General features: G+C 46.2%; 1 protein-coding gene across 4 annotated transcripts in view; it reads right to left on the bottom strand.

Moving 5' to 3' along the window:
* Positions 1 to 27,500, bottom strand: part of rptor (regulatory associated protein of MTOR, complex 1) — a 361,851-nt gene that overhangs the window by 13,080 nt on the left and 321,271 nt on the right. For 2 of the 4 annotated variants that reach the window (XM_063201318.1, XM_063201308.1), the window contains exons 27-31: positions 21,005 to 21,119; positions 19,371 to 19,495; positions 17,001 to 17,102; positions 11,407 to 11,454; positions 1,630 to 1,736 (exon numbers count right to left, since the gene is read on the bottom strand). In XM_063201318.1, coding sequence (XP_063057388.1) covers positions 1,630 to 1,736; positions 11,407 to 11,454; positions 17,001 to 17,102; positions 19,371 to 19,495; positions 21,005 to 21,119 — 497 coding nt within the window. The remainder of the gene's footprint in view (positions 1 to 1,629; positions 1,737 to 11,406; positions 11,455 to 17,000; positions 17,103 to 19,370; positions 19,496 to 21,004; positions 21,120 to 27,500) is intronic. The other 2 variants (XM_063201331.1, XM_063201324.1) reach the window with 1 other exon arrangement.

The raw sequence follows: 27,500 nt of genomic DNA, 5'->3' as shown, positions 1-27,500 counted from the left end.
TACTGCAAACTGTGCAGCCAGCGAGGCTGTACTGTTCTGCATGTGACACAATGTTCATCACAATTATGAGTTCGATGCATGAGTGCGTGTTTTTAAAAAGCCATTATATCCAACTAGGTTTCAGCGTGGTCCATTAGCATCACTGAAACAAACAAAGCCTGCATTTCCTTTGCTCTATCTGTGACAAGTCTTTCTTTACGGGACAATAATGTCTATGTTCTCCGCATCTAATGAGATGTACATTACATTTTAACAGCAAGTGGTACACATTTGACACGCCAGTAACAACTGCAGCATGACTAATGCATGTACAGCACAGGCCCATGAGAATGAGGTGCCCTACCTGGTGAGAGGGAAGAGGGTAGGGCTGCACGATTATGGAAAAAAATCATAATCACGATTATTTGGGTCAAAATCATAATCACGATTATTGATTGTTTACTGATTTTTAAAAACATATCACCAAAATAAAATATAACCAACTATTCATTATATACGGAACGAGCAAAATAAAATGAATTGTAATAATTGTGAAAAATGCAATAGCATGAAACTTAGGTGGACAGATTTCTGGTCAGAAACACCAGTCTGTCAGTATGTTCTGGCTTCAAGGACGCAGGTCACTATTGCCACGATTAAATCCCAATTAAATCCCGATTTCGATATCCCGATTTACGATTATTTTTTTCGATTAATTGTGCAGCCCTAGAAGAGGGTAAGATCCTATTTACAGAAGACGCTGTATAGGTATACTCTGTGGTGCATACTAAAGGTCCCAAGGGATTGGGAGTGAGACTTAGGGGAGCAGCAATCGAATCCCAAATCCTCATCTTTTTCACCGTATGGTACAGTGCAAAACTATGTCAAACGTGCCCTACATAATGCCCTATATAATGAACTACATACTGTAGAGATCAAAGCCATGTATTTCACACACTGTATAAAGCTGTTTATGTTGCAAACTGATGACACTCATATACTGTACTGCGATATGGAGAGTCCAAAACTGCACTAAAAATACACTAACTGCACTAAGAGTACACTGCACTAACAATGTCATACTCTGTTCAGTGCATTATATAAAGAGATCATAACTTGTCTAATCATGTTTTTCCATTCACACTACAGAATACTTCACAATATTTCTGTGCATGTGACGAAATACAATTCTTCAAATCCTCAGGCTTAGATTTATGATATTGAATATGATATAGATGTACAATAATGCACATTTAATATTCCGTGTTTTATCACTGGGTATTGTGCCGTGCAACGGCACAAACACACTAGAAGCGACTGGAGCAACTCTGGTTTTGAGAAATGCACCCTGGTGTGCTTCTGGGCCCTACCGTGGCTTAATGGTAGGGCACTCGTCTGAGACGAGGCCGACCCAGGTTCGATTAAGGCCTGGGTCTTTTGGTAACCCTTCTCCGTCTCTCTCTCCCAAACGTTTCCTGTCTCTCTCTCTCTCTCTCTCTCTCTCTCTCTCTCTCTCTCTCTCTCTCTCTCTCTCTCTCTCTCTCTCTCTCTCAAGATATTTTGTTGGTATTTTTCTCTCTCTCTCAAACTGTCCTGTCACTAAAAAAGTCTTAAAGACCCCATAAGTATCTTTGAAGAAAGAGTTCCTACCTGGACCTTCATCTCCCTCTCGGTGTCCCAGATCCGGATGATGCGCACGTCTCCAGAGGTCATCAGCAGCCCTGTCTCCTGTTCCCAGTCCACCACCATACCCGCACCTGGGGGACAGGACACCACACACACACGTCACATATGGAAGCGGACACACACACGTTACATACGCAAGCGGACACACACACACGCACGCACACACACACACACACACACACACACACACACACACACACACACACACACACACACACACACACACACACACACACACACACACACACGAAGAGCAATAGATTGACCATGGAGTGGTTTTGTTTTTGACTTGTGTATTTACTTTCCTATCCATGTATATATGGAAGCGGACACACACGTTACATATGGAAGCACGCACACGCACAATTAACCAATTGAATAAGATGTGGGAGATACATTCTTGACATTATGGACATTCATATTTCTTCTAATGCACAACTGACCTCTTTTTACTTTTTTAGCAATCCCCTTGTGGTAACGAATGCATTTGACCAGTGGTCTCTCATTTATTTACACATTAACTTATATGTCTAGCTATCTACTGTGTTTGTACGGTAGGTGTGTTTTTTATTGTAGGCCTATGTGTTTTTATGTCATTCTGCTGTGCTGTAAGACAAATTGCCTTTTTAAGGACATTACAGCTTTCAAGTCAAGTCAAGTCAAGTCAAGTCCACATATGTGAAAAGCAATAGAATGACCATGGAGTGATTCTGTTTTTGACTTGTGTTTTACGTTCCTATCCATGTATATATGTTTTTTTTGTTTATAAACATTGTGTTGTGAGGAGGGGCAAGATACTGGCAGCCAACCACATGAGCTATTTTTTTTCACCGACAGTGGTTTCAGAGGTTGAGTTGTGCGCAGCCAGGGTCGCGCAGCCAGGGGAAAAAAAAAATAAAGAAAAGCCATCTGTATACAGGCTGTTTCTCCTTATGAGCGTATATCTCTCGGAAATCAAGATAATGCTTTCTATTTAGTCTTTGAATTCTAAACTAAAAATAACGCAAGGATGTCCAGAGAAATCAAAACACTCACACACACACTCACACACACCCCTCCACACACACACACCCCTCCACACACACACACACACACACACACACACACACACACACACACACACACACACACACACACACACACACACACACACACACACACACACACACACACACACACACACACACACACACACACGCACACACACACACGCACACAAAAGGACGATCCTAAGTGAGCATGACATAAAGCACTGCTCCTTAGAATCTCTTCAACATGATCCCTGACAGAACTCGATGCCGTGTGACCTTATCCAGCAGTGTGTCATGCTCTCAAACATTGCAACACACACACAGACGCACGCACGCACGCACGCACACACGCGCACACACACACACACACTGAGTGACTCATACATCCAGTCACTCCACTTGTGCCCTAAGAGCCCTCTTGGGGATGGTTCAAGCAGGGTGCCCCCATGGCATGGCACCTGAGCCCAAACCTCCTGCAGACGGCGATGTGTGTGTGTGTGTGCGTGTGCGTGCGTGTATGTGTGTGTGTGTGTGTGTGTGTGTGATGTGTATGCGTGTATATGTGTGTGTGTGTGTGTGCGTGTGCGTGCGTGTATGTGTGTGTGTGTGTGTGTCTTGGCACCTTGGCCCGCGAGCCCACCAATGGCGTGTGGCAGGCAGCATGACCACAAACAGACACACCACCACCACCGCTGCCGCCGCCGCCACCACCACCACCACCACCACCACCACCACCACCACCTCCTCCTCCTCCCATAGTCCCAGTCACGCTGCCTGAGACACCTAACCCCATGTGCCCACACGGCTTATCCATCTAGGAAACTCATCAATATGCACAAGTGTTTACCAGTGGAGAGACAATAAATATATTTACTCGCCCATTGGATCAACATGCACTCGTACGCACGCACGCACGCACACACACTGTGTTGTGGCTCTAATTAGGAGTCAACACGGACTTCTACCCACCCCAAAAGAACTCTGTCTGCTGGTCTGCTCTGCTCTGCTTTGCTCCATCTCTGCTCTGGTGTCACTTTTAAGTGTGGTCCAAATTAGTAGCCGGCGTAGGCTCATATCCACACCCAAAATCTCTCTCTGTTGATGTGTGTTTGTCTTTTTTTTTTTTTTTTGGTCACTTTGAAGGGCAGTCCAAATTGCCATCATCAGTGGAACGTGGGCAACGTCCCCGTGTGCCAGAGGTCTGTGGTCTGAGTGTCACCAAAACATCTCTTCCTGTCTGTTTGTGTTTTTGTCTGTCAGTTTCGGTTTGCTGTCACTTACAAGTGCTGTCCTAATTACAAACATTAGCACTGAGATGAGAACACAGCAAACTTTCCAGCGCACCACAGTTATATGGTCTGAGTTTCCCCATTAAGTCTGTGTCTGTATGTCTTGTAAAAAAAAAAAAAAAAAAAAAAGATGTTTATTTGCAACAGGACAGTTAGAGAATCGAACCTGGGTCGCCGGTGTAGTAAGAGCCACGGTAGGGCCTGTCTGTCTGTGGGCAAATGTCCAGTGTACCAGAGGCATGTCTGGACTCAGTTTTGGTGTCACCTTTAAGTAGAATCCAAATGACTACGATCAGTTAGCTGCGCCAAGGACATGCCAAACTTCCCAACGTACCAGAGGTCTACACTCTCAGTGTCCCCTAAAAGATCGGTCTGTTTGTCCGTCTGCCTGTCCTTTGGTGACCGTGTGCGTTGTCCAAACCACTAACGTCACTGGCAGCGCTAAACACACGGTCCCCTTCCCAGCGCACCAGAGGTCTGTGGTCTGAGTGTCAGAGACGGTTTTACCATGAAGCAGACTAGGTAATTGCCTAGGGCCCCACCTTATCTGACCTCGGTATGGGGCCCCCTATAGTCAGCCTCTCCACGGTAAACACCAGCAAAACTGATTCAGAAGGGCCCCATGTCCATATCTGTTCTAGGTCCCCAAAAATGGGTAGAACCGCCACTGTCTGAGTGTTAGGGGCTGAGGCAGGGCCGTTGCTAAGGTTTTTTTTTAGGCCCTAAGCATAACTGGTGAGGAGGACCCCTTCATAGTCAAATGATAATAATAATAGTATTCCACTAACTAATACATATATGCTTTGTAATGTAGTTCAATATATTTTTCATGACGTTTTTTAGTCAATCTCAATCTAAGTGGCCCTAATTTTGGGGAGAAAGTGGCTGGTGCCCCAAGCACTGGTTGGTTCCCTAAGCACTCTTCGCACTCTGCTTTACGTCTAGCGGCAGCCCTGGGGCTGGGGGGCTGAGAGGAGCAGGTGGCAGCGGGGTGGCCCTCCGCACACCACCCATCAGTCTGTGTTCTATCGAGATGAGCTACCAATGCTTCTTTCCACTGCTGGTTTTCTGATCGGCCTACAGCTTGGCACAGCACGACTCGGTCGCCACTTTTTGCTTTACTATTGAGCTGTGTCGTGCCTGCTTGAAAAGCAAAAAGTTGCGCCTGAGCTGTAGGCACCTGACTTGCGCTGTGTCGAGCTGTAGGCCTACCAGAAAACTGGAAGTGGAAAAGAGTCATAATAGGCTGTTAAAGGAGCACTGTGTAGGGTGGTGGCCAGAGTAGGTATTGCTCATCAAAACTGTGCTGTCTATTGACAAATTAGTTTTTTTCCATAGTCAAGTATGAACAAAGTACAGTAAGTTATGCAGCTAAAAATGTCTATTTTTTACTTCGAATTTGATGATGGTTGTAAGTATTCATGGAACAGGTAACATCTGTGAATGGGCCACATGGATTATGGAAATAAACAAAAAAACAAAAAAATCTTACACAGAGCACTTTTAAAATACATAGCCGAAAGTAACCTCAATGGCTGATGTAGCGTATTATACTGGATTGGAACAGTAGCTCAGCTCGATTGGTAGCTCATATGTTCAAGACACTGGCCTGTCCACGTGTTCTGCTCTGTGCTGATGGTGGTGGCAAGTATTCATGAAACAGGTGACATTTGTGAATGGGCCGCATGGTTTGTGGAAATAAACTACTAAAAATCTTACACAGTGCACCTTTTAACAAACATAGCCCGAAGTAGCCACGTTATAATTGCTTGGTAGCTCAGCTCGAATGGTTGCTAATATATTCGAGACACTGGCCTGTCCACGTGTTCTGCTCTGGTGTTAGGTTGGAGTCTCTCTGTCGAGGACTGCCTTGGCTTGGAGCACTGACTTCAAAGTCACAAGGTTCCCTCTGAGAGGGGCAGCTCAGGCCAGGGCAGATGAAATGTTGGCAAAGGTGACGGGGATGACATGGTAAGTCTGGAGTCTGGCAGTGTGTATTTCTTGTGTGTGTTTTTGTGTGTGCGTCCAGTTCTGCAGGTGCATGTATGTATGAGCAGCATCTGGCTGTGTGTGTGTGTGTGTGTGTGTGCATGTGTGTGTGTGTGCGTGCGGAGCACTGATTGGCTGTGCTGATATGCATGCGTCCCCACCTACCCTTCCCACCATCTCCTGGCAACCCGACTTCAAACTCCTAAAATGAATACTTAATCTGGCCAAGTCAGGATGAGGCAACTTGCTTTAATAGTGAAGAGTCCTGCTCCACAGGACACAGAAGCGAGTAGGGCCTAAGAAAAATAAAAGTTTGGTTCCGGTTGGTTGTCAGCTTTGGTCATGGGTCGGTCGGATTTTTTATTTTTTTTCCATTTTTTTTTATTTTTATGTCCGACACCCCCAAACCCCCACATGTGCCAGATTTCGTCATAAACGTTGTTGGAACAATGCCAAGGACGATAGTGGAGTGAGGCCTACAGCTAAAGTTACAATGAAATATAATAAGCATTAATGAGCCAATTATACTGACCGTCACCGAAATGAGGATATGATACGTAATAGCCTACCGTTTCTGGCAAAACTTGTCCAGCTGTCAGTTGCCTGACGCTGCTTTAACTCCTGTAGGCCTATGTCCCGTTTACTTTTTTTGATTCCTTTCCATCATCCGTTGTAGACCATATTTTCATTGGGATGAAGGTTCTGGCTTGCAAACATTCTATTTACTCACTTTTTTGTTTTACGCGAGGTTGCCACCTGAGGCGATATGAATGTTTTAATGAAGGGTGATTGAGGGGCATTATTGTAGGAAACTGTAGTCCTAGGTCTTCATCGAACAGTCGTATTTGTGGCGACATCATCGTTCATTTCAATTTCATTATTTGGAGGAGATGCGGAGAGTGAGACGGTGACAGGCGCCCTGCTACTGTGCAATGGTGGAGGGACAAGCAGAGAGAGAGCGAGCGAGAAAATAACGGGCGCAGGCCAACGGACTTCTTGGTTAACCAAGCCTTGTGGTAAATGAAAGAATGAAGGAAAACTTGGGCAAAGCATTTCCCTTCTCTCATATTAACTTATTTTACAAGGTATTGATACAGTGCTACTTTAGTAGCCTACCCTATAACGAGTTATGCATCTCGTCGAACATGCAGCGTGACTGAATGGAAGCCCTTTTCTAACACGACGAGACAATATCAATACATTCAAAAATCGTGGATACTCATAATGTTGTCTGTGTGTTGCATTTCGAGGCGGTTGGTCAGGCTTTGTCAGTGTCGGGTGAGGTAAGGCTATTGACTTATTATTTGACAGGCGTTTTCGCCAGGTTCCCAAACTATCCTACATCGTAGGCTAGTCTGCAAGAACGCTATGAGGCAAGTTGTTTAAAACTTACGAGCTACAACGACTACCAATTAGCATGTTGTAGCATAATAATTAGCCTACAACGTGACCGAGTAGGTGCGCAACTCTGCAGTGACATTAGGGGTTTTCTAATATCAAGCCGGTCGGTGCGCGCGCTAGTCATACGATGCAAATTCAGTAACTTGCAGGCAGGTAGAAAGTGAGAGATGGCGAGTTATGGGAATGAAGAAACGTGTTGTGTCTTGTCTATATGAACAACCGTCCACACAACATCGATATTTTATTGAGGATTCCAAAAATTCAAAAAAAAAAATTTGGGTCGCACAAAAAATGATAGGGTCGGTCGGCAACCGGAACCAAAACATTATTTTTTCTAGGCCTCACAAGCCTCCTGGGGAGCATTTCTCAAAAGGGAAGTTGTTAGCCTGTTAGCAACTTCGGTAGTTGCCAATGGGAAAATTCATTGAAAACAACAAAGTAGCTAATGTAGTAAGCAACTTCGGTTTCGAGAAGCGCACCCCTGATTTGTCAAGATGTCCAGACTTTGAAAGACACCAGGATGGTTCAAGGTACAGCTAGAAATGTCTTTCAGCTTGTTAGTTCATTGCTGTCTTAACAAACGATTAGCCAGCATCGGGGACAAAATCAATTTGCTAAACACCACAATACCACAGCTGTCTTTCACAAGGACCTTTCACAACATCCTTTTCAGGCAAAACAAAGCAGAACATCCCTCAGATAAACCAATACCGGGATGTGCCGCTGTTGCTTTTCATGCAACGTCCTCATATGACCATGGGCTTTGTTGGCTCCAATCAACCTTTGAAGACCGTGACTATGACAAAAAAAAGAAAAAAAGCAAGCTTCAATCGTGATACTCCAGCCGCCAGTTGGAGGCCCCCACTGCGTGCCTCTCTGCCTTACCTCTAGCTGGCCTTTTGAAGACCCCCTCCAGTGCTACTCCCAGGGAAGCCGACAGGGGTGGGGGCAAAGGGATAAATTGTCTCCGGCACAGGGAGACAGGGGGCCCAAAATTGGGTTTTCATTACATTGCATGTATTAGATGGGGGGTTCTTTAAGATGACTTTGTCCGGGGCCCAGCAAAAAGCTGCCAGCGGCCCTGGCTACGCCCACAGCCCTCTGCCAACCACCGCTAGTACCGCCGCCACCGCCTGCCTTCCCTTTCAGAGGGAGCCGGGAAACGCAGCCCACGCAGATATCGATAGCTGCCGCATCAACTGGAGATGTGCTAAGGGAAGGATTGAACTGCTGTCACTGCCTGCCTGCCTGCCTGCACAGCGGAAGAGTATTCTTGGCAGAAACGAATCCTTCAATTAAACGCTCAACACCGAAGCCCAAAATCCATATTTATTATTATGGGCCACCACCGTGTAATAATAACAATAATAATAAAAAAACCTCCCATGTATCTGTAACTAGTGATCAAGGGTGCATTTCTCGAAGCCATAGTTTTTAACTCCGTTAGCTACTTTGTTGTTGGCAATGCCATTTCCCTTTGGCAACTACCTAAGTTGCTAACTGGCTAAAAACGTTGCTTTCAAGAAAGGCACCACTGGTATTTAAAACATCACAACCACCTCCCCAATTTCTTCAATTATCTAATGTCCACATCACCGGATCTCTCCTGTTAGACTGTTTCATGTGTCCCTCATTTGGAATAATAACAGACTGCCTCTCTCTGACCCGCGCCGTTTTAAGTTTGAGTTAATTAAGACCGCTCCCTTCTTCTTTCCCAGTCATTATCTCAGTTTCTCTATTCCCCACCTTTCTTTTCTGTGTGTGTTTCTGTATTTATTTCTGGAGGCTATCCCTCTACTCATGAGAAGCTCCTCGCTACTGGCGCCTAATAAGTGTGTGTGATTCTTTCTTTTTTTTTTCCTGACGCGCAAGGTGTTTCCTCATGTAAAGCAGTAGCACATCAAAGTGCTACTGCATTGTGACAGTCAAACTTCAAAACTTTTCTTCCCTTACACAATCTTGAAGGCTTTAGCAAGCAGCATGACTCTTAATCTGCGGCTCTCTGTGGGGGGTGGCCAACGCCTGGTCAAGAGCTGGCTGTCTAGCCCCAGCCCAAGCCCCCAAGGCTGCTGCACTTACTTGTCTGGTGCATCAACGAGGATGCTCAGATGTGGAAAACTTAATTTACCGGTACTATATTTTCGAAACGGCATGTCTTTATTAGAGTAGAAAAAAACATTGTTCCAATAATGTTTCAAGTGTCTTTTGGCCCTTCGTTCAAAAATAAAATAAAGTTGTCCACATCTGAGCTGCTCCGGCGGAACCTCCTCTTTGACAACCCCTCAAGGCTAACCTGGATTTTCAGAGCATGGCATTCAATATATTTGAAGCAGGGTCAAGCTGCATACAGTGGCATAAACCTAGCCTGGCAAAGCCATCTTATGTATTTCCACCCAAAGATTTTGGCTCCGCACATAGTCTGGAGAAGGCCTCCTAGCTCGGTTCGCTCACTGTTTATCCAATCAGCAAGAACTCACCCGCGAAGTCCGTTACTGATTGGTTAAGGTAACACTATTCATACTTTTGTCTTGTTATTTGTATGCTTTTGCAACACCATATCATAAAAGTCATGCTAATAAAGCACAATTTTTATTTTTTATCTGAATTCGGAACTCCAATGAATTTAAATGGCAGAGTAAGCTCAGATCATCTCCCACCCTCCATGGAGACGGATTCCTCTTAGCTTTCGCTAGACTGTTTGACGGAGTCAACAGTCGGCTTTTTCCCAGGCTAGCATAAACCATATCAGCAGGACAGTTGGTGCACATTCTACATGTACACATACTCTACGATGCTTTCCAGCTCAGCGGCATATCCCTCTGAAGTGCAGCTGTCTAAATTACAGCTCATAACCAGATTGAACATAATATTTCCTCCAACGTATACCGTTTCTGACACCTAATCAAAGTGTCGCGTGTGTGTGTGTGTGTGTGTGGTGTGTGTGTGTCTCCGTCTGTTTGCACATGCGTGTAAGAGCTTCATAAGGTTGATCTGTTCACCGATGCCAGGTGCAGGACAGGAGAGGTGTGATGAGACGCTGAGCAAACACGTGTGTATGTGTGTTTGTGTCTGTACTGACTGTTCATGTCTGTGTGTGTGAGTGTGTATGCGCGAGTGCTCATGTCAGGGGGGTCCACCGGCAGCAAGGCGCGTAATGAGTTCTGAGCTCGCTAAACTCCCCCCTCTGCCAGAAACACAAACACGGCTGCTACCTCGGCGACTGCTGCCTCGCTAACGTGCGTGCTACGCATGCTAACCCCTAACAACAAACAATTACCGGCACCGCACTCGAGGAACAGGAAGTAGGGGGGGTGTCACCCTGGTTAGGCAACACAGGGGGGGAAGCTAGGGCCAATTTTTGTTTCGTTTTCTTTTTCTCTTTCATGTTTCACTTTGGATTCGCCCTGTGGTTATTGAATGCCAAACAGGCAGGTGGAAAAGTGTCTGAATAACAGAAAACATTGAGCCTTGAAGAATGTTGCCTTACGTTTGGGTTTAAAGAGTACTCCTCACATGATCACATTTTTTGAGGAAACGTGACTGAATATTATACTCTACTGATTTACTACCGAGAATAAGAGGATTACTTAAACAGTGCTGTTCGCTGTATGTAGGTTTCCTGTGAATGGATTCAAGGTTAGTCGCTCACCACACAAAAAAAAAACACAACAGCATGGACATGCTGAGAACAGTACAATTCAGTCAGAATAATTTCGAAAAATAAAACAAGTTGTCCCCATTGTGTGCATCAATAACAGTAAGTCTTGGGCGATTGGTGATTGGTGATTGGTAACCACTAAAGCATACCCGATAGTGGCATGTCATTGGATTAAGGATGACATTGGATGTTTGTGAAGGGATGCGGTTGGGAGATTAAGGGGTGGGGTGTTGTTGTTGAATAGCAACATTAACATTTAGTGCAGCACAAACAGGAAAAAAAACCAAGAAGACAGTAGGGACTGAAAGAGGGGTGGAGAATGAAACGAAAAAGAAAAACGGAAAAGAAAAGAAAAAGAAAAGAAGCAACTCACCTCCCTGTTTGCTCCTGTCAAGATAGATGGACACGCGTCGTGCCAGACCTGGTGAGAGGAGAGGAGGAGCAGAGGAGGAGCAGAACGGGGGGGTGAGGTGAGGAGGGGCGGGGTTTATCATTGGGGTAGGCGGGGTCAAGTCAGTTCATCAGCCAAGAAGAGGGGGGACACCATTGGAGTTAGCACAATCAAGGGAGAGCACACCGAAACGCACAAAGACGTTCACACACACAGACACACACACACACACACACACACACACACCCATTCAATGACACAGAATATACAAACGCACGCGCACGCGCGCGCACACACACACACACACACACACACACACGCACACACGCACACACGCACACGCGCGCAGAGACAATGCACTGACACAATACACAGAAACAACAGAATACACAATACTAGAAACAACACTCACACACTTCAGGGACACAAAAGCGATGTAAGCCAATTATATAGCAACCCCGCCAATGTCTAATAGCCACTCCCAAAAGCCTCTCTCTGCAGCATCCTCTCCACAGCAGGCTGGGCAAACAGAGACAGCCCTTCTGCTCTCGTCGAGAGAGAACAGTGCTGGGTGTAGGCCATACTATAATCCACAAGCTATATAGCAGCTCCACGCCCACAGAAAACTAGCTAATGGAGGGGAAAGGGGTCTCCTGTTTGGAGGGATGAGGGAGGACAGGAGGAGGAGATGAGAGGAGTGGATGAGAGGACAGAGGAGGACAGGAGAGGAGGGGAGGACATGAGAGAAGGGGGAGGCAGGAGAGGAAGGGGAGAGAGGATTGGAGGAGAGGGCAATGAGAAGAGAGGACACAAGAGGGGTGGAGGAGAGGACAGGAGAGGAGGGAGAGACAGGAGAGGAGGGGAGGACAATGAGAAGAGAGGACAGGAGAGGGGTGGAGGAGAGAACATGCTGCCATGTCCACGCCCACAGAAAACTAGCTAATAGAGGGAAAAGCAGTCTCTTGTTGAGGGCTGAGGGAGAGGAGTTGAGGAGATGAAAGGAAAGGAGAGGAGGGGAGGACAGGACATGAGAAGAGAGGAGGAGAGGATATGCTGGCAGGTCCACGGCACGCCCACAGGAAACTAACTAATGGAAGGAAAATGAGGTGTCCTGTTGAGGACTGAGGGAGGACAGGAGGAGGAGATGAGGAGAAGGGAGAGGAGTTGAGGAGATGAAAGGAAAGGAGAGAAGGGGAGGGGAGGACGTGAGAAGAGAGGAGGAGAGGACATGCTGGCATCTCCACACCCACAGTGAACACAGGAAAGTTTGGGCCTGAGGGAGGACAGGAGGAGAGGAGTGAAGAGGAGGAGGATAAGAGAGGACCAGGATAGAGGAGAAGAATGGAGGAGAGAAGAGGATGACAAAGGTGAGGGACAGGCCGGGATGTGAGGAAGAGAGGAGAGGAAAAGAGTGGAGAAGGGGGCCTATGAAGTGTAGGTAAGGAGGTGAGAAGGAGAAGCAGAGACAGGAGAAGAACGGAGGCCAGTCAGGACAAGAGAGGAGATGAGAGGACGGGACAGAAGAGAGGATGAGAGGACAGGACACGAGAGAGGATGAGAGGACAGGAGAGAGGATGAGAGGATGAGAGGAGATGAGGAGAGGAGGCAACGTGAAAAGGAGAGGTGAAGGAAAAGGGATTTGGGCCTGATCTTTTTATTCTATTTTAAGATATTTTTTTGGTCTTTTTCGACTTTATTGATGACAGGATAGTATGAGAGGTGGGCAGGAAGCAAATGGGGAGAGAGATGGGGAGAGGTCGGCAAACGAGCCGGGAATCGAACCTGGGTGGACCGTATGGCAGACAAGTGCCCTAGCGATTGGTCTCAGTCTTGGTCTCGATGTTGGCCTGATCTAGTCATCAGTACAGCTAAATTTGCTGTCTTGTTCTGCCTGCCTGAAGGGGCTTTGATGACTAGGAATGTGGACAAGAGGAAACTAGGCGCGCGCATGCACGCACGCACGCACGCGCACACGCACACACAACAGTAGGCCTACATTCTATACATAGCATGAACACAAAACAAAATATTACACACAGACAAAACATACATTAAAACAAATTAAAGCTTTGCACACAGACAAAACATACACAGTATCAACACAAAACAAGACGAGACACAAACATATACACTTACAGACAAAACAAACACAAACACACACATACATATAGACAAACAAACACATGGGTGAAGAAGAAGAAGCAGCAATGTCACAAAAGTCTCAAAGAGCCACGATGGGATGGTTAAAGGAAAGAGGGTCTCCCGTTGCAGTTACTGGATGAATAAAGGGGTTTTACCAGCACAGTAAGTGATCAGCAAGGGGGATGTGGAAGGGGAGGCTGGAGAAGATTGTTATGGGATTTGGTTTGAAATTTGGTTGGTGAGATTATTTGGAATAGTGCGTGTGTTTTATTTTTTTCTTTTAGTGTGGGTATGGTGACGTCCCTTGGTGTGTGTGCAAGTATGTGCATGTGGTGTGGTTTGTGTGTGTCTTTGTACCTTTTAGAGCAGGTGCCTAATCAACATAGCCTGATTATCATCGACTTTCAAATCTCTTCGATATATGTATTTTTGAATCGTGTCTGCGCGTCCCTCGTTGAGTACGAGAGCTACTTTTTGATGGACGTGGCCTACACTACGGTTGCCAGCTGCTGTCATTTCTCTCACAGAACCAGGTCAGGAGCACAGCGAGTGTGACACGCAGCCCCCACTCCACTCCACTCCACACCACCCTACCCAAATCCCTTCGCATGCCCTGCACTGAGCCGACCCACTGGTCCAATGTGTACACATCTCAAAGCCCAGACTAAACAATGCAGTCATCGCACAGCCCTTTACGGCCTGTGCCAGACCAAACAAACCCCTGAGAAAGTCCTGAGAGAGAGAGAGAGAGAGAGAGAGAGAGAGAGAGAGAGAGAGAGAGAGAGAGAGAGAGAGAGAGAGAGAGAGAGAGAGAGAGAGAGAGAGACAGAAAACTGCACTCTGTAGTGTGATGGCTGAAGTTGGCTGGGCTTCTTGCATCCTGATGTAAGGCAAAAGGTAATCGTTGGTAACGCTTTACTTTACGGTACAGTATTTACTGTGTACTTTCTGTGTAACAACAGGGTAACAGACAGAAGTTACATGGTATCTAACGGGTAAAAAGGGGTAATTATAAAGTATATACTATGTAATACCCATATCTCAAGAATTACTATGAAACCACTGTGTATTTTCTAACCATCTAATCATCAAACTTCTCTCTGTTACCCTGTTGTTACCCAGAAAATACACAGTAATTACATAGGGTAACTGTACCGTAAAGTAAAGCGTTACCTTGATTTCTACCTAAAATTGACAAGGAAAACTGTAAAAGAGACAAAAGTGGGTTCATATCACCACTGTGATCTAGCTCCAATCTGTGATTTGTCCTATAACAAAGCTGGCTACTCTCTGACTTGAAGAAGAGACTATACTGGTCTCCTATACCTCCGGGATAGGGTCCATTGTTCTGAAAGTCCAGCGAGTAGAACATCCAGTTTGAATCACTGACAGCCTCATCTCCTGATGCGTGGGTGAGGTCCGACCTACGGTACGCCTGTGTGTCAACTCCTCCATTGCTTGATGGGAAGCATCAAATTCGTACAGAAGATTTGGCTCCATGAATCTCTGGGTTGACTTGGTGGGCCAGAGTGTGGGGGTGGCCCAGCCAAGCAGAGCAGAGCAGAGCAGAGCTGAGCACGTGGCGGGCTGGCAAGATGCGAGGTCCGACCTACGGTACGTGTGTGTGTCTACTCCTCCATTACTTGATGGGAAGCGTCAGGTTTGCACAGATGATTTGCCTCCATGAATCTCTGGGTTGACTTGGGGGGCAGAGTGTGGGGGTGGGCCCAGGCAAGCCGACACAAGCCCAGCTGAGCACGTGGCAGACTGGCAAGATACATGGCCTGCCTGAAAATGAGGTCTCAGATCAGTTGTTGGATGACGGCTCGGTGGTGGGCAAGTGTGTGTGTGTGTGTGTGTGTGTGTGCGTGTGTGTGGTGTGTCATGGCTTCTGTGTGTGTGTGTGTGTGTGTGTGTGTGGGTTGTGTCATCGCTTCTCTGGGCTCTGACTTGGGGGGTCAGTGTGATGGGGCGGCCGAGCCGAGAACGTGGCTGACAAGATGCACGGCGTGCCTGATGTGACAGGTCTCAGATCAGTTGTTGGATGATGGCGCGGTGGTGGGCGAGTGTGTGTGTGTGTGTGTTTGTGTGTGCGTGGTGTGTCATCGCTTCTGTGTGTGTGTGTGTGTGTGTTTGTGTGTGCGTGGTGTGTCATCGCTTCTGTGTGTGTGTGTGTGTGTGTGGTGTGTGTCATCGCTTCTCTGGGCTCTGACTTGGGGCCAGTGTGATGGGGGCGGCCGAGCCGAGAACGTGGCTGACGGCGTGCCGGGCGTGACAGGTCTCAGATCAGTTGTTGGATGCTGGGCTGACGCGGTGCCGTGGGAGATTGTGTGTGTGTGTGGTGTTGTCATCCCTTCCCTTACAGGCAGTGCCTCATCCCCTCTCTCTCTCTCTCTCTCTCTCTCTCTCTCTCTCTCTCTTTCTTTCTCTCTCTCTATCCATCTCTCTATCCATCTCTCTCTCTCTCTCTCTCTCTCTCTCCATCCATCTCTCCCTCTCTCTCTCTATCCATCTCTCTCTCTCTCTCTCTCTCTCTCTCTCTCTCTCTCTGCTCTGCTTCCAGTGGTGGCAGCTCCCTGGCTTCATTATAGAGGCCACATGTGGAGTGGTTACAGCAGCTTGACTTGGGAGTGACAATGACTCTTATTGGTTGTAATTGCGTTGCCTGGGCTGTGAACACTGGGAAGCCGTGGGCTGCACTGCGCTGCACGCCATGGGGGTGCCCGTCAAACAGTTCCCTTTTGACAGGCATTGGAGTTGGTCCTCCCCTCTCTCAAACGCCCCAAAAATGTGACATTGGGGACACCGAATGACATTCATCTCAACAAAACAGTGGGCACGGAAAACACAAACAAACTGAACAAAACTCAAGGACATTACAAAAAAGACACATACTGTTGAGAACAGTGAGGTGTGAGATTCCCAGTGTGAATGGTGGTGGAGGGGGTGGATGGTGCACTGTTTTTGTTGTTGGGATACACACAAAGCTAGGCCTAGGTGGGTGACACACCTGACAAACTGACAAATGACAGACAACTATTTACAGATGCGAGGGGAGGGGTAAGGGTTTTTGTTTTTAACTGTTGAGAATTCTCACCGGTTCCCTGATGCGCTGCACCTCCAACTGCATTTTCCAAAGTGTTGGGGAGGGGAAGGCGGTAACAGCGAAAGGTAAGCAAGACAGAAGTCATTTATCAGAGCGCAGAGAGAGTTTGGGACATGAGCAAATAAAAGAAAGATGGGGCAAGTAGAGATGGATGAGAGTGTGTGTGTGTGTGTGTGAATGTCTGTATGTGTCTTGATGGTTAAATATGTGTGTGTGTGTGTGTTGAATGAAAAATTGTGTGTGTGTGTGTGTGTGTGTGTGTGTGTGTGTGTGTGTGTGTGTGTGTGTGTGTGTGTGTGTGTGTGTGTGTGTGTGTGTGTGTGCCGACCTCTCGTCGTAGGCAGCATGTCAGAGAGACCCTGCCAGGCTGTCACCATCTCCGGGTTCCGCTGGTCTGCAAAGTTCTTCCAGATCCTCAGAGCTCCGTCATCTGGGGGAGGGTGTAACAGAGGGGGTTGGACGCAAGGTGATTGGGGGTGGGGTGGAGGGGAGAGCGACAGAAAAGCATGAGATGTATAAAGGACGAGAAGAGAGAAAACAGAGAAATATTGAAACCTTTTGTACATATTACGGTAGGGACACATAGGAGGCGAAGCGAGCGAAGCGAAGAGAGGCGAAATCCAACCGACATCAGGTCGTCGCGGTGAATCAAATGGAATGAAACAGTTGTGTTGTTGATTTGATTGGGCTGCGGCAGGCGAATTCGCTCCTCATTTGCATAACATTAAACTTTCTTTAATAATTTCGCTTTGCTTCGTTCCTGTTCGCTTGCCATCGCCTCTCTCATAGGAATGAATGGCAAAGTTCGCAAATTCGCGTGTATGTGTCTCTACCGTTAGGGTGAATCAAACGTCCCAACGTTTGAAAATCCTGCTCTGCTTTTGCAAAATTGTTCCTTTGTATTAACTTAACACCCTTGTAAAATCTTAGAGATTTTGTTTGATGTTAAAGGGTGGCACAATATGCTTGACATTATGAATGGCAGTGGATGGGCAATTTTATCCAAATCCTTGAAAAGTGTGAAAAGTGTGTTTTTACACTATTTTGTGAGAATCATTTGGAAGAATGCTCCAGTTCCCTTTCCACTTTCCCATATTTGAAATTCCCTGTACGTCTTTTTTTAGAGCCTTCCTTCAGCAAGGTTTTAGCCCCCATTTGCTAATATTTAAGCCATGTTCCAACACCCATCTATCCTTCCTTTAGCCATTTGTTTGGGTTTTGATGTCCTGGGGGAGTGGAGAAGCAACTGGAGCATTTTTCCAAATAACTGCCCTCACTGTTTTTGATCAAAACATCTCAAAATAAACTTTGCACAGATTTAGCTAAAAATGCCCATTCACTACCATTCAAAATTCCAAGCCTATTGTGCCACCCTTTAACAATCAAATTTTCTAGAAATTAACAGGGGAGTTATGATAGTGCAAAGGAACAATACTGCAAGAGCAGAGTTCGATATTGCAAAGTTTTCATTTTCGAGTGGCGTTTGATGCACCCTAGTACATATGTAGGTACATAATTATGCAAAAGAATCCTCACTCTGTAGAATGAAAACAATGGTAGCTAGTCTACACTTTCAAAGTTAAAATTTTACCAATGATTTGGTGTTCATTTGTAAGCTTAACTTGCTTCTAGAAACCATTGGTGCCTCAAAATTACACAAATTACGCAAAAGAACAGAATTACGCAAAAGAACAGAACACTTGTTAAACACAAGTGCAAATCCATCGCTGATCAACCTGGGAAGCAGACTCGTCAGTCTATGGTTTATTTTTTCCGTGTCCTTTCAAGACCATCTCAAGATATGTGGACATTCGACTTGACAACACAGACACACTCTGGAGATGCATGTCTTTTGGGTATTATACACAGACTAGAGTCTGGAAACAAGTATCCATCCGTTATGACGTGCAGACGGCCCAGAGGAGGGATGTGTTCAGGACCGTATTAAGATGGCCTGGGGCCCCTAGGCTACAGGTTGTTGTGGGACCCGCCCAGAAGGCAAATTTTGCTACAAATTTACACAGTGTCATAATTACGAGCTAGGAATTAAGGAAAACATGTCTCAAGAAAAACTGTACTCAACCCGATAGATCAAATTTTCAATATTGCATTTTGTCACAATTCTGCAATTTTTCACTTTTGGCCAATCAGGGGGCCCCCATGACAGATGGGAGCCCCTGTGGCCTGCAGCCATATCTAGCCTGTGCGTTAATCTGGCCCTGGATGTCTTGGACTGACCCAGTGGTGGAACAATTGCACACAGGGCCTCTGGGAAAGACACCTATAGGGCCCCCTATACAGCTTGCCAAGCTCACAATAATGCCGCCACCACTACGGGAGGGCCCTGGGCCCAAGGGCAAGTGTTGCTCGCCCTCCCTATAGCTCCGCTCCTGGACTGACCGGTGGGGGTGAGGAGGAGGGAGCAGTCGCACGTGCGCGTGTGTGTGTGCGTGCGCAAGCGTGAGGTGTGTGTGTGTGTGTGTGCGCGTGTGTGTTCATGTTAGACTGACCGGTGGCTGTGAGGAGGAGGGAGCAGTCGTGTGTGTGTGTGTGTGTGTGTGTGTGTGTGTGTGTGTGTGTGTGTGTGTGTGTGTGTGTGTGTGTGTGTGTGTTCATGTTGGGCTGACCGGTGGCTGTGAGAAGGGAGCAGTCGTGTGTGTGTGTGTGTGTGTGTGTGTGTGTGTGTTCATGGACTGACCGGTGGCAGTGAGGAGGAGGGAGCAGTCGTGCCCGTTGAGGTACTCCATGGCGGTGATCCGCGTGTAGCGGGGGTTGCCGTTGTAGAAGTAGTCGAGACGCTCGCCTTTCTCCCAGTCCCAGAAGCTGCGAAATGCAAACACACACACACGAACACACACGAACACACATTCATACACACACACACACACTACACACACACACACACACACACACACACACACACACACACACACACACACACACACACACACACACACACACACACACACACACACACACACACACACACACACACACACACACACACACACACACACACTTCTCCGTTATTCATAGAACCCACTGGCCTAGAAGCCTTCTGGCCTTTTCTTAAACAGTCTCTGGGCATTCATTAAAACTCTGAACCCCAAAATAATTCAGGGGACATCACATGCTCCCCCTGGAGGAGGTGGCAGGTAAATGCAGTAGGCGGGTAGACGCTAACAAGCATCTGGATATTATATTTATGCATCCTATTCTTCATCTCTCTCTCTCTCTCTCTCACTTCCCCTCTATGATATCTGTATATAATATTTATACATTCCCCCCCCCCCTCTCTCTGCCCCCCACCGACTCTTTCTATATCTACATATTTATATGTGCCACTGGCTCCATGGAATGACGTTGACTGTGACTGTGCCACTTTCAATATGTGGGTCACCCGTCCGTCAGTCAGTCGTGAAAACTTCCAGCCAGAGTTTTCGCATCTTACTCCTGACAGACAAGACGTGCCTGTGTGTGTGTGTGTGTGTGTGTGTGTGTGTGTGTGTGTGTGTGTGTGTGTGTGTGTGTGACAGAGAGAAAGCGGGAACTTGAGACAGCCGCATTGAAACTGTCAGCTCTCATCATGGTGGCAGTGCTACTGCAGTGTTCGGGGGCTGTCAAACTCGGCTGAGACCTGTCGAAGCAGGTGACCTAAATCTAGAGCGACGGGATGTTAAACATCAAATTTAAAAAAAGAAAAGAAAAAAAACTTGGCCTGAGTGATTTTTTTTTTAACCGTCCCAAACTATTCTGGGAAACCATTAGGCATTAAAAAAAAGACCCAATTAAAAGACCTTGATTTTTAATGAAGGTTCTGAAGAGATTTTCTGTGGGAAGTAACTTCTCTATTCGCATTGTTAAACAGCGCTGTCTTGGGATCAAGCTGAAATGGATTCTGACTAACGCTTGGTGCTTATAATACTGTAATCACTAACCTTCACCTTGCATTACGAACGCAACAATATCATTATCTACTTGCATTCTTTTTTAAAAGATTTTTTTTGGGACTTTATTACATAGCACAGTACGAGATGGCGACAGGAAGCAAGTGGGAGAGAGAGATGGAACTGAACCCGCCTCCCTGGCGTAATAGAGCATTGCCCGTTTGGGCCAAGGCAGGGCCCATCGACTTGTAAAGAAAGGCACATCGTGGCGCTCATTAAATACATGAAGCCAAGTACGTTTCTGGAAACCGCATTTAAATTCCATGTAATATGTGATTATAAATCATTATTGCATTGAAATTATAGAGATATCACCATACAGTACCACTACCCTTTGTATAAGAATCGACTCATTCTGTAAGAAAACTTTTTTCTTGGCACTCACCAAATACTGTCTTTGTCGGCTACGGCGATGCAGGGATTAAAGGGGTGGAACTTGACCACGGAAGGAACACCAGGGTTCCGGTTGATGAAGATCTGGTCGTCCAGCCGAGCCACACCTGGTGAAACAGCAAATTATGGACATATAGGTCAGGCTGGTGGGACAATGGCTGCTCCCTTGCACGGGAGGCATAAATGCAATTTTGTTGTGTGCAGTGTGCAGTTAACACTTGTGTGCTGTGGAGTGCTGCGTCACAATGACAATGGGAATTGGAGTTTCCCAGTTGGACTTTCACTTTTCACAATGCTTAGCTGCCTGCTTGCTTGCTAGAGACGACTATTCTGGTTTTGGTTGAAATTATCTCATTACAATGGCAATACATGAGGATGTTTCTAGATTGTTTTTTTGCAAGCAAAGAGCAAGTTGGCAAAATATGAGTATAACGACGGTTTAGACCACAGCCTGCTTGCTAGGTACAACTATTCTGGTTTAGAGTGAACTGGTCTCATTTCAACACCAACGGAAAGACTGAAATGGCGAAAATATGTGTCACCTGGTGGGAAAAATGCTCGCTTGCTACTGTAGGTACAAATAATTCTGGCTCAGGTCAAACTGTTCCAATTTCAATGGCAACACATGATAATGTTCTACGTTTTTTTTTCTCAGTGAGAATGCAGTAAAACAGCTAAATATGAAAATATGGGTCATCTGGAGTGACAAAGGCCTAATTACTACTGTAGGTACAACTGTTCAGATTTAGGCCGAACTGGGGCTGTGTTTCTCGAAAGCACAGTTGCTAACCAGTTAGCAACTTTGGTAGTTGCCAATGGGAAATTGCATTGTAAACAACAAAGTAGCTAATGTAGTTAGCCACTATGGTTTCTAGAAATGCAGCCCTGATCTTGTTTCAATGGCAACACATGAGGACAATGTTCTAGGTTGTTTGTCAGCGAGCACCACAAACATATCCCCAAGTCTGCAACAGCACTCTTCACTTTGCCTGCCTCGTTTTTTCTTCTTCTGGTTGCCCTTTTGGGAGTGTGCTTGTGCCGGCAATTTTTAGACGATATCCCCATCGCATTTATCACAATGCTAACTTCAAACAGAAAGACACCGCAGCCTCATTGGTTTTTATTGCACCCTGGATCGGGACTTTGCCATCAATTTTGCAATAGGTGGCTGACGATAAAAAAAATAAAAAAATAAAATAAAACGAAATAAAAAAGAAACTTGTTGCGAATGGATGACTTCCTGCTTTGTTGTTGTGCTGCTATGCACAAGTTTGTTTCTTGTCTGGGGCGTGCCGTGGAAATAAAGAACAACATTAAAGTGGCCTCATGCTGAACAGCGTAATGGCGGTTTAAACAAACACCTCATATTAATGTGTGGGCTGTGAGAGAGATGAATGCCTGGCTCCATTAGAGTCGCATCCGTCTTCATACAGGCTGAGAGGAGAGGAGTCCTAGGGAGCCTTCCTCTCATCCTCATATCCTTTTCCTCTCTCTCCGCTTACTCTTTTTTTTTCTCTGCATCATTCCCTCTGTACTCTCTCTCTCTCTCAGTATCTGTCTTTATCGCTCCCTCATGTCTCTCCACTTCCTCTCTCAGTCTCTCTCTTTCTCCCCCTTGTCTCTCTCTCTCTCTCTCTCTCTCTCTCTCTCTCTCTCTCTCTCTCTCTCTCTCTCTCTCTCTCTCTCTCTCTCTCTCTCTCTCTCTCTCTCTCTCTCTCTCTCTCTCTCACACACACACACACACACACACACACTCCCCATACCTCTCTTTTCCCCTTTCTTTCCCATATCAATTCTGGATTGAATGAGGGCAGTTGTCGTTTCAAGTGTAAACTTTAGAGGAAGGGAAAGGGGGAGTGTATGGGTAATGGGGTAATGGGGGTAGAAGGTGGTGGTGGTGGTGGTGGTGGGGGGGGGGGGGGTGCAATGCATGCAGGGGTCTCCTTCTCTGACGCAAACATATCCTTGTTTCCCCCAGTGTGTTTGTGTGTGTGCGTGCGCGCGCACGCACGCGAGTCTCTGTGTTACAAGTGCTTGCTTGCGAGTGAGTTGATGGAGCGGCATGACGTGGGTATGTTAGCCATTCTGTTTGAGCCTCCACTGACTTCAGAGGGCCAGACTGGAGGCAGAGCGAGAGAGAGAGAGAGAGAGACAGAGAGAGAGAGAGAGAGAGAGATGGAAGAGGAGGGTGGGAGGGAAGGAGGGAGAAAAGGAGAGACTCTATCAAGAAAAAAAAGACGGAAAGATGTGAGAGATGTGGAAGTGTGATAAACAGATGGGGATTTCTGAGTGAGGAAGTGAGTAGACAACGAGATATGAGGGAAATGAAGAAAAAGAGAAGCATGAGAGCATGAGAGAGAGAGAGAGGGGTAGAGAGAGAGAGAGAGAGAGAGAGAGAGAGAGAGAAAGAGAGAGTAATACAAATCTTCTGAATCAATCATCCCCGACTGGCAGTGACTACCCACCTGCTTTAAGTGCCAGATTGTGGTCACTGAACCTTCACTTGAAAAGTTGAACTTGCCCCGCTGTGAATCTTTGACAGAGAAGAGACACTCTTGCCCAGATATCTGCCAGAGAAAAATTAATTCTCCCTTGACTGGCACTTTCGCTTTCTCTGATGTTCAAATCTTTTATCTTCTTTGAAGATTAAAAAAAAATAATACAAATTAAGGATTGGGAAGAAAGGCTGGTCTGATCATGTTGGTCTTAGTAATGGAGTTGGTGCATGGAGTATACGGGTTGATGTTCAAATCTTCTGAAGATGTATGACACAAAATAATGGATTGGGAAGTAGGGGTACTGTTAAGTATGAAAGTGAAAGCCCAAGCCCCTCTGGGAAACTCCCATCGTCATTGCGGCACAGCACTCTACAGCACACAAGTGAACACGGCACACAGCGGAATTGCATTTATCCCTCACCCGCGCAAGGGGGCAGCCCCCAAGGGAGTAGTGCGGCGGGACGGTACCATGCTCAGGGTACCTCAGTCATGGAGGAGGATGGGAGAGAGCACTGATTAATTACCCCCCCACCAACCTGGCAGGTCGGGAGTCAAACCGGCAACCTTTGGGTTACAAGTCTGATGCCCTAACCGCTTACCCATGACTTCCCATAATGGAGTTGGTGAGCTAAGATTAGGTTAGCCTAGACAGATGTATTGTATCCTTGACAGGGAAGAGGTATTCTGACACGACATCCGCATCAACTAGTATTTTTCTTGTCAATTTACTCAGACATCCAGATTTTTTTTTGCTCGTTTTAACACTTTTTTGGACATATATTACAGATTGGGAAGCAGGGGCTGGTGTTATCAAATTACCGTTGTGGAGTGATGTGGAGTGGGTAAGCATAGCTTAGGCCAGGTTACACAACTGCATCTTTGACAGAGAAGAAGAGTTCTGTCAAGATATCTTCCAGAGAGAAATTCATTCTGCCTCAATTGGTACAGTACTTAAGATTTCTCAGATGTCCAAACGTTGTGCTAGTTTGAACATTTATTGGACACAAATTACTAGATTGAGAAGCAGGGCTGGTCTGATCAAATTAGTGTCGGTTATGAAGTTTGTGAGCTTCGGTTGAGTTGGACAACTGGCAACGCTTCTTTGACAGAGAACGGGTGCTTTGCCAAGATATCAGCCAAATAGAAGTGGTTTTTCAGATGTTCATACCTTCTGCTTATTTGAAGATTTTAAATTATGGATTGGGATGCAGGGCTGATTTGATTACATTAGAGTTAGTTAGGGAGTGGTACGGTTAGGTTAGGTTAGGCTAGGCTAGGCTAGGCTAGAAAACTTCAAAGGTCGCCTCCATCCGCTTTCAAGGCTGACTCACTGGCTTCAAGAACTACACCAGTTTAGAGGTGGTGGTTGCCATGGTTTCCTCTTGCTCACTTCTCACTGCAAAAGTCTTGGAGGCATTCCAGTTGTTGTGCCTGATTTTTTTTACATATTGTTTCGTGTAACACAGATGTATCTATCTTAGCTGACAGTGATGATTCCCTTTTAGTTAACATTGGTAAATTATACAGAAATAATCAGTTTGCTATTAATTCCTTATTTGTGACAATGGCTGGCTTTATTATGGGCACCATTCCACAATTCCATGCGGAACAATAAGCTGCAGTAAGTATGAAGTCAACATAATTGATATCAGCAGGTTTAATATTGCTTATATTTTTTGTGTAGAGAACATTGGGTTGGAGAGAGAGAGAGAGAGAGAGAGAGAGAGAGAGAGAGAGAGAGAGAGAGAGAGAGAGAGAGAGAGAGAGAGAGAGAGAGAGAGAGAGAGAGAGAGCGAGAGAGCTCTCACTTTATGTTCACCTTCTGTGATGAAATGAAGTGAAAGGAGGATTCTCCAAGCCACAGACACTCCTCTAACCTCCTTTAAAGCTCTGCCAACTGAAGCAATTCCCTCAAAGAACCTCCAGACAGTTTGGACTACCACAGAGCAGAATACTACACCTTCACACAGAATTGCACATACCCCCCACCATCATACACACACCCACACAACACCAGTATACAACTAAGCACAAAATAATCCAAAACACACAGCGGACCCCAAACATCCAGCAGCACGCAGAAGTGAATACCAGTCACCTGAGCATTAAAGGCTCAACTTCTTCAGTGCCTACAAGTCTCTCAATTTCGCTCTTCTCAATTCAAAACTGTTTTTTACTTACAGTAAGGTCAAACGTACAACATAAGAAGAACCACCAGGAGGGCTATGATGCATTTGCCAAGTGGAGGTGGAGCGTATTAGATGTGAACTTCAAAGGTTGCTTCAGGACGCCAGCTAGTAATGACGTGGGATAGTCAGGGAAGTTTCCAGAGGGGGAATATGAATAAAGCCTCGTTCACACACGTCACTGCTAATTACTCGCTATTTGCTCATTCGCCTAACTAGCCACTCACTCATGGAACGTTCGCTAAACATTCCCGCGGCTTGTGGCAAACTCCACAGCAGTGTGCTCAAATCTACTTTTGTTCGATCAAAAAAATCGTTCATTCTTTAAGGTCAACCAAACGCTACTAGACGAAAAAAAAATCACCAGGCCTATGATGTATTTGCCAGGTGGAGATGGAACATAGTAGATGTTAACTGCAAAGTTTCCTCAGGACACGCTATCGCTACCACAACTGATAGAGAGATACTATGGCAGTGACGTAATGTTGACGATATTACGCTTCGTTCTTTAAGGTCAAGTAAACACCACGAGAACGAAACCACCAGGAGGTGACCAGGATCTGTGATGCATTTCCAAGCGGAGGTAGAGCAAAAAAAAACATAAACATCTAAGTGTGCAAGTGCTTCGGGACACACGGCCTGGCACGGCAGCAGCAGCAGCACCACAACTACAGAGGCTGGCAGTGACGCACTGTTAGCCGCCGATGGTGAGGCACCAGGGAAGTTTCCAAAGGGGGGGGAGGGGGCGGGGGGAGAGTGAATAAGTAAAGACGCTCTAAGCGAACGACTCTCATCTACTAATTACAGGAGTACACGCCTGCATCATGGTGACGGCAGCAGAGACACTAGAGGGAGAGAGAGAGGGGGGGAGGGAGAGGGAGGGGGAGGGAGAGGGAGGGGGGCACGAGCGTGAGAAAGGCACTGGAGGGCTCAGATGCTGAGACGCAGGGAGGATGAGAGGCGATGAGATGAGATGAGATGAGTTGCTACCCTCTTCATTAATGTGTTTACTTATTCCTACAGTGCTGCCGGTAGTGAGGCTGGGGTTTGACGCACGTCTGTGTGCATTTGTGTGTGTGTGTGTGTGTGTGTGTGTGTGTGTGTGTGTGTGTGTGTGTGTGCATTTGTGTGTGTGTGTGTGTGTGTGTGTGTGAGTGTGTGTGCATTTGTGTGTGTGTGTGTGTGTGTGTGTGTGTGTGTGTGTGTGTGTGTGTGTGTGTGTGTGTGTGTGTGTGTGTGTGTGTGTGTGTGTGTGAATATGGCTATGTATTATTTGTTAGTCCAAAGAGAATGGGGATATCCATGTACAGTATGTCATTAATGCGTTCGCTCATTTCAACTGTGCAGCTCGTACTGTGGGGGGTGGGGTGAGGGGTTTGACGTCTGTGTGTCTGCGTCTATGTAAATGTGGTTAAGTGTGTGTGTGTGTGTGTTTGTGTGTATGTGTGTATGTGTGTCGTGGGAATTTGGATATGTTAATTTATTCTTACTATGCTGGCATTAGATTTGACGTACACCTGTGTGTACGTACGTGTATGTGTGCATGTGTGTGTGTAAAATGTGAATTTGGATGTGTTTTACTTTATTAATATGCTCACTCATTCCAACTGTCCCAGTGAAGCGGAGGGGTTAACATGTGACAAATGTTGGTATTGGGATGTGTCTGTGTGTGTGTGTGTGTGTGTGTGTGTGTGTGTGTGTGTGTGTGTGTGTGTGTGTGTGTGTGTGTGTGTGTGTGTGCACATGCATGCAAATATGGCTGTGCATGTGTGTGTGTCAATTGAGAATGGGGATATCTGTGTGT

The sequence above is a fragment of the Engraulis encrasicolus genome, chromosome 1, assembly GCF_034702125.1.
Source record: "Engraulis encrasicolus isolate BLACKSEA-1 chromosome 1, IST_EnEncr_1.0, whole genome shotgun sequence".
NCBI lineage: Eukaryota > Metazoa > Chordata > Actinopteri > Clupeiformes > Engraulidae > Engraulis > Engraulis encrasicolus.
Note: the sequence above shows the minus strand (reverse complement) of the source record. Positions and strands in the feature narration are given on the sequence as shown.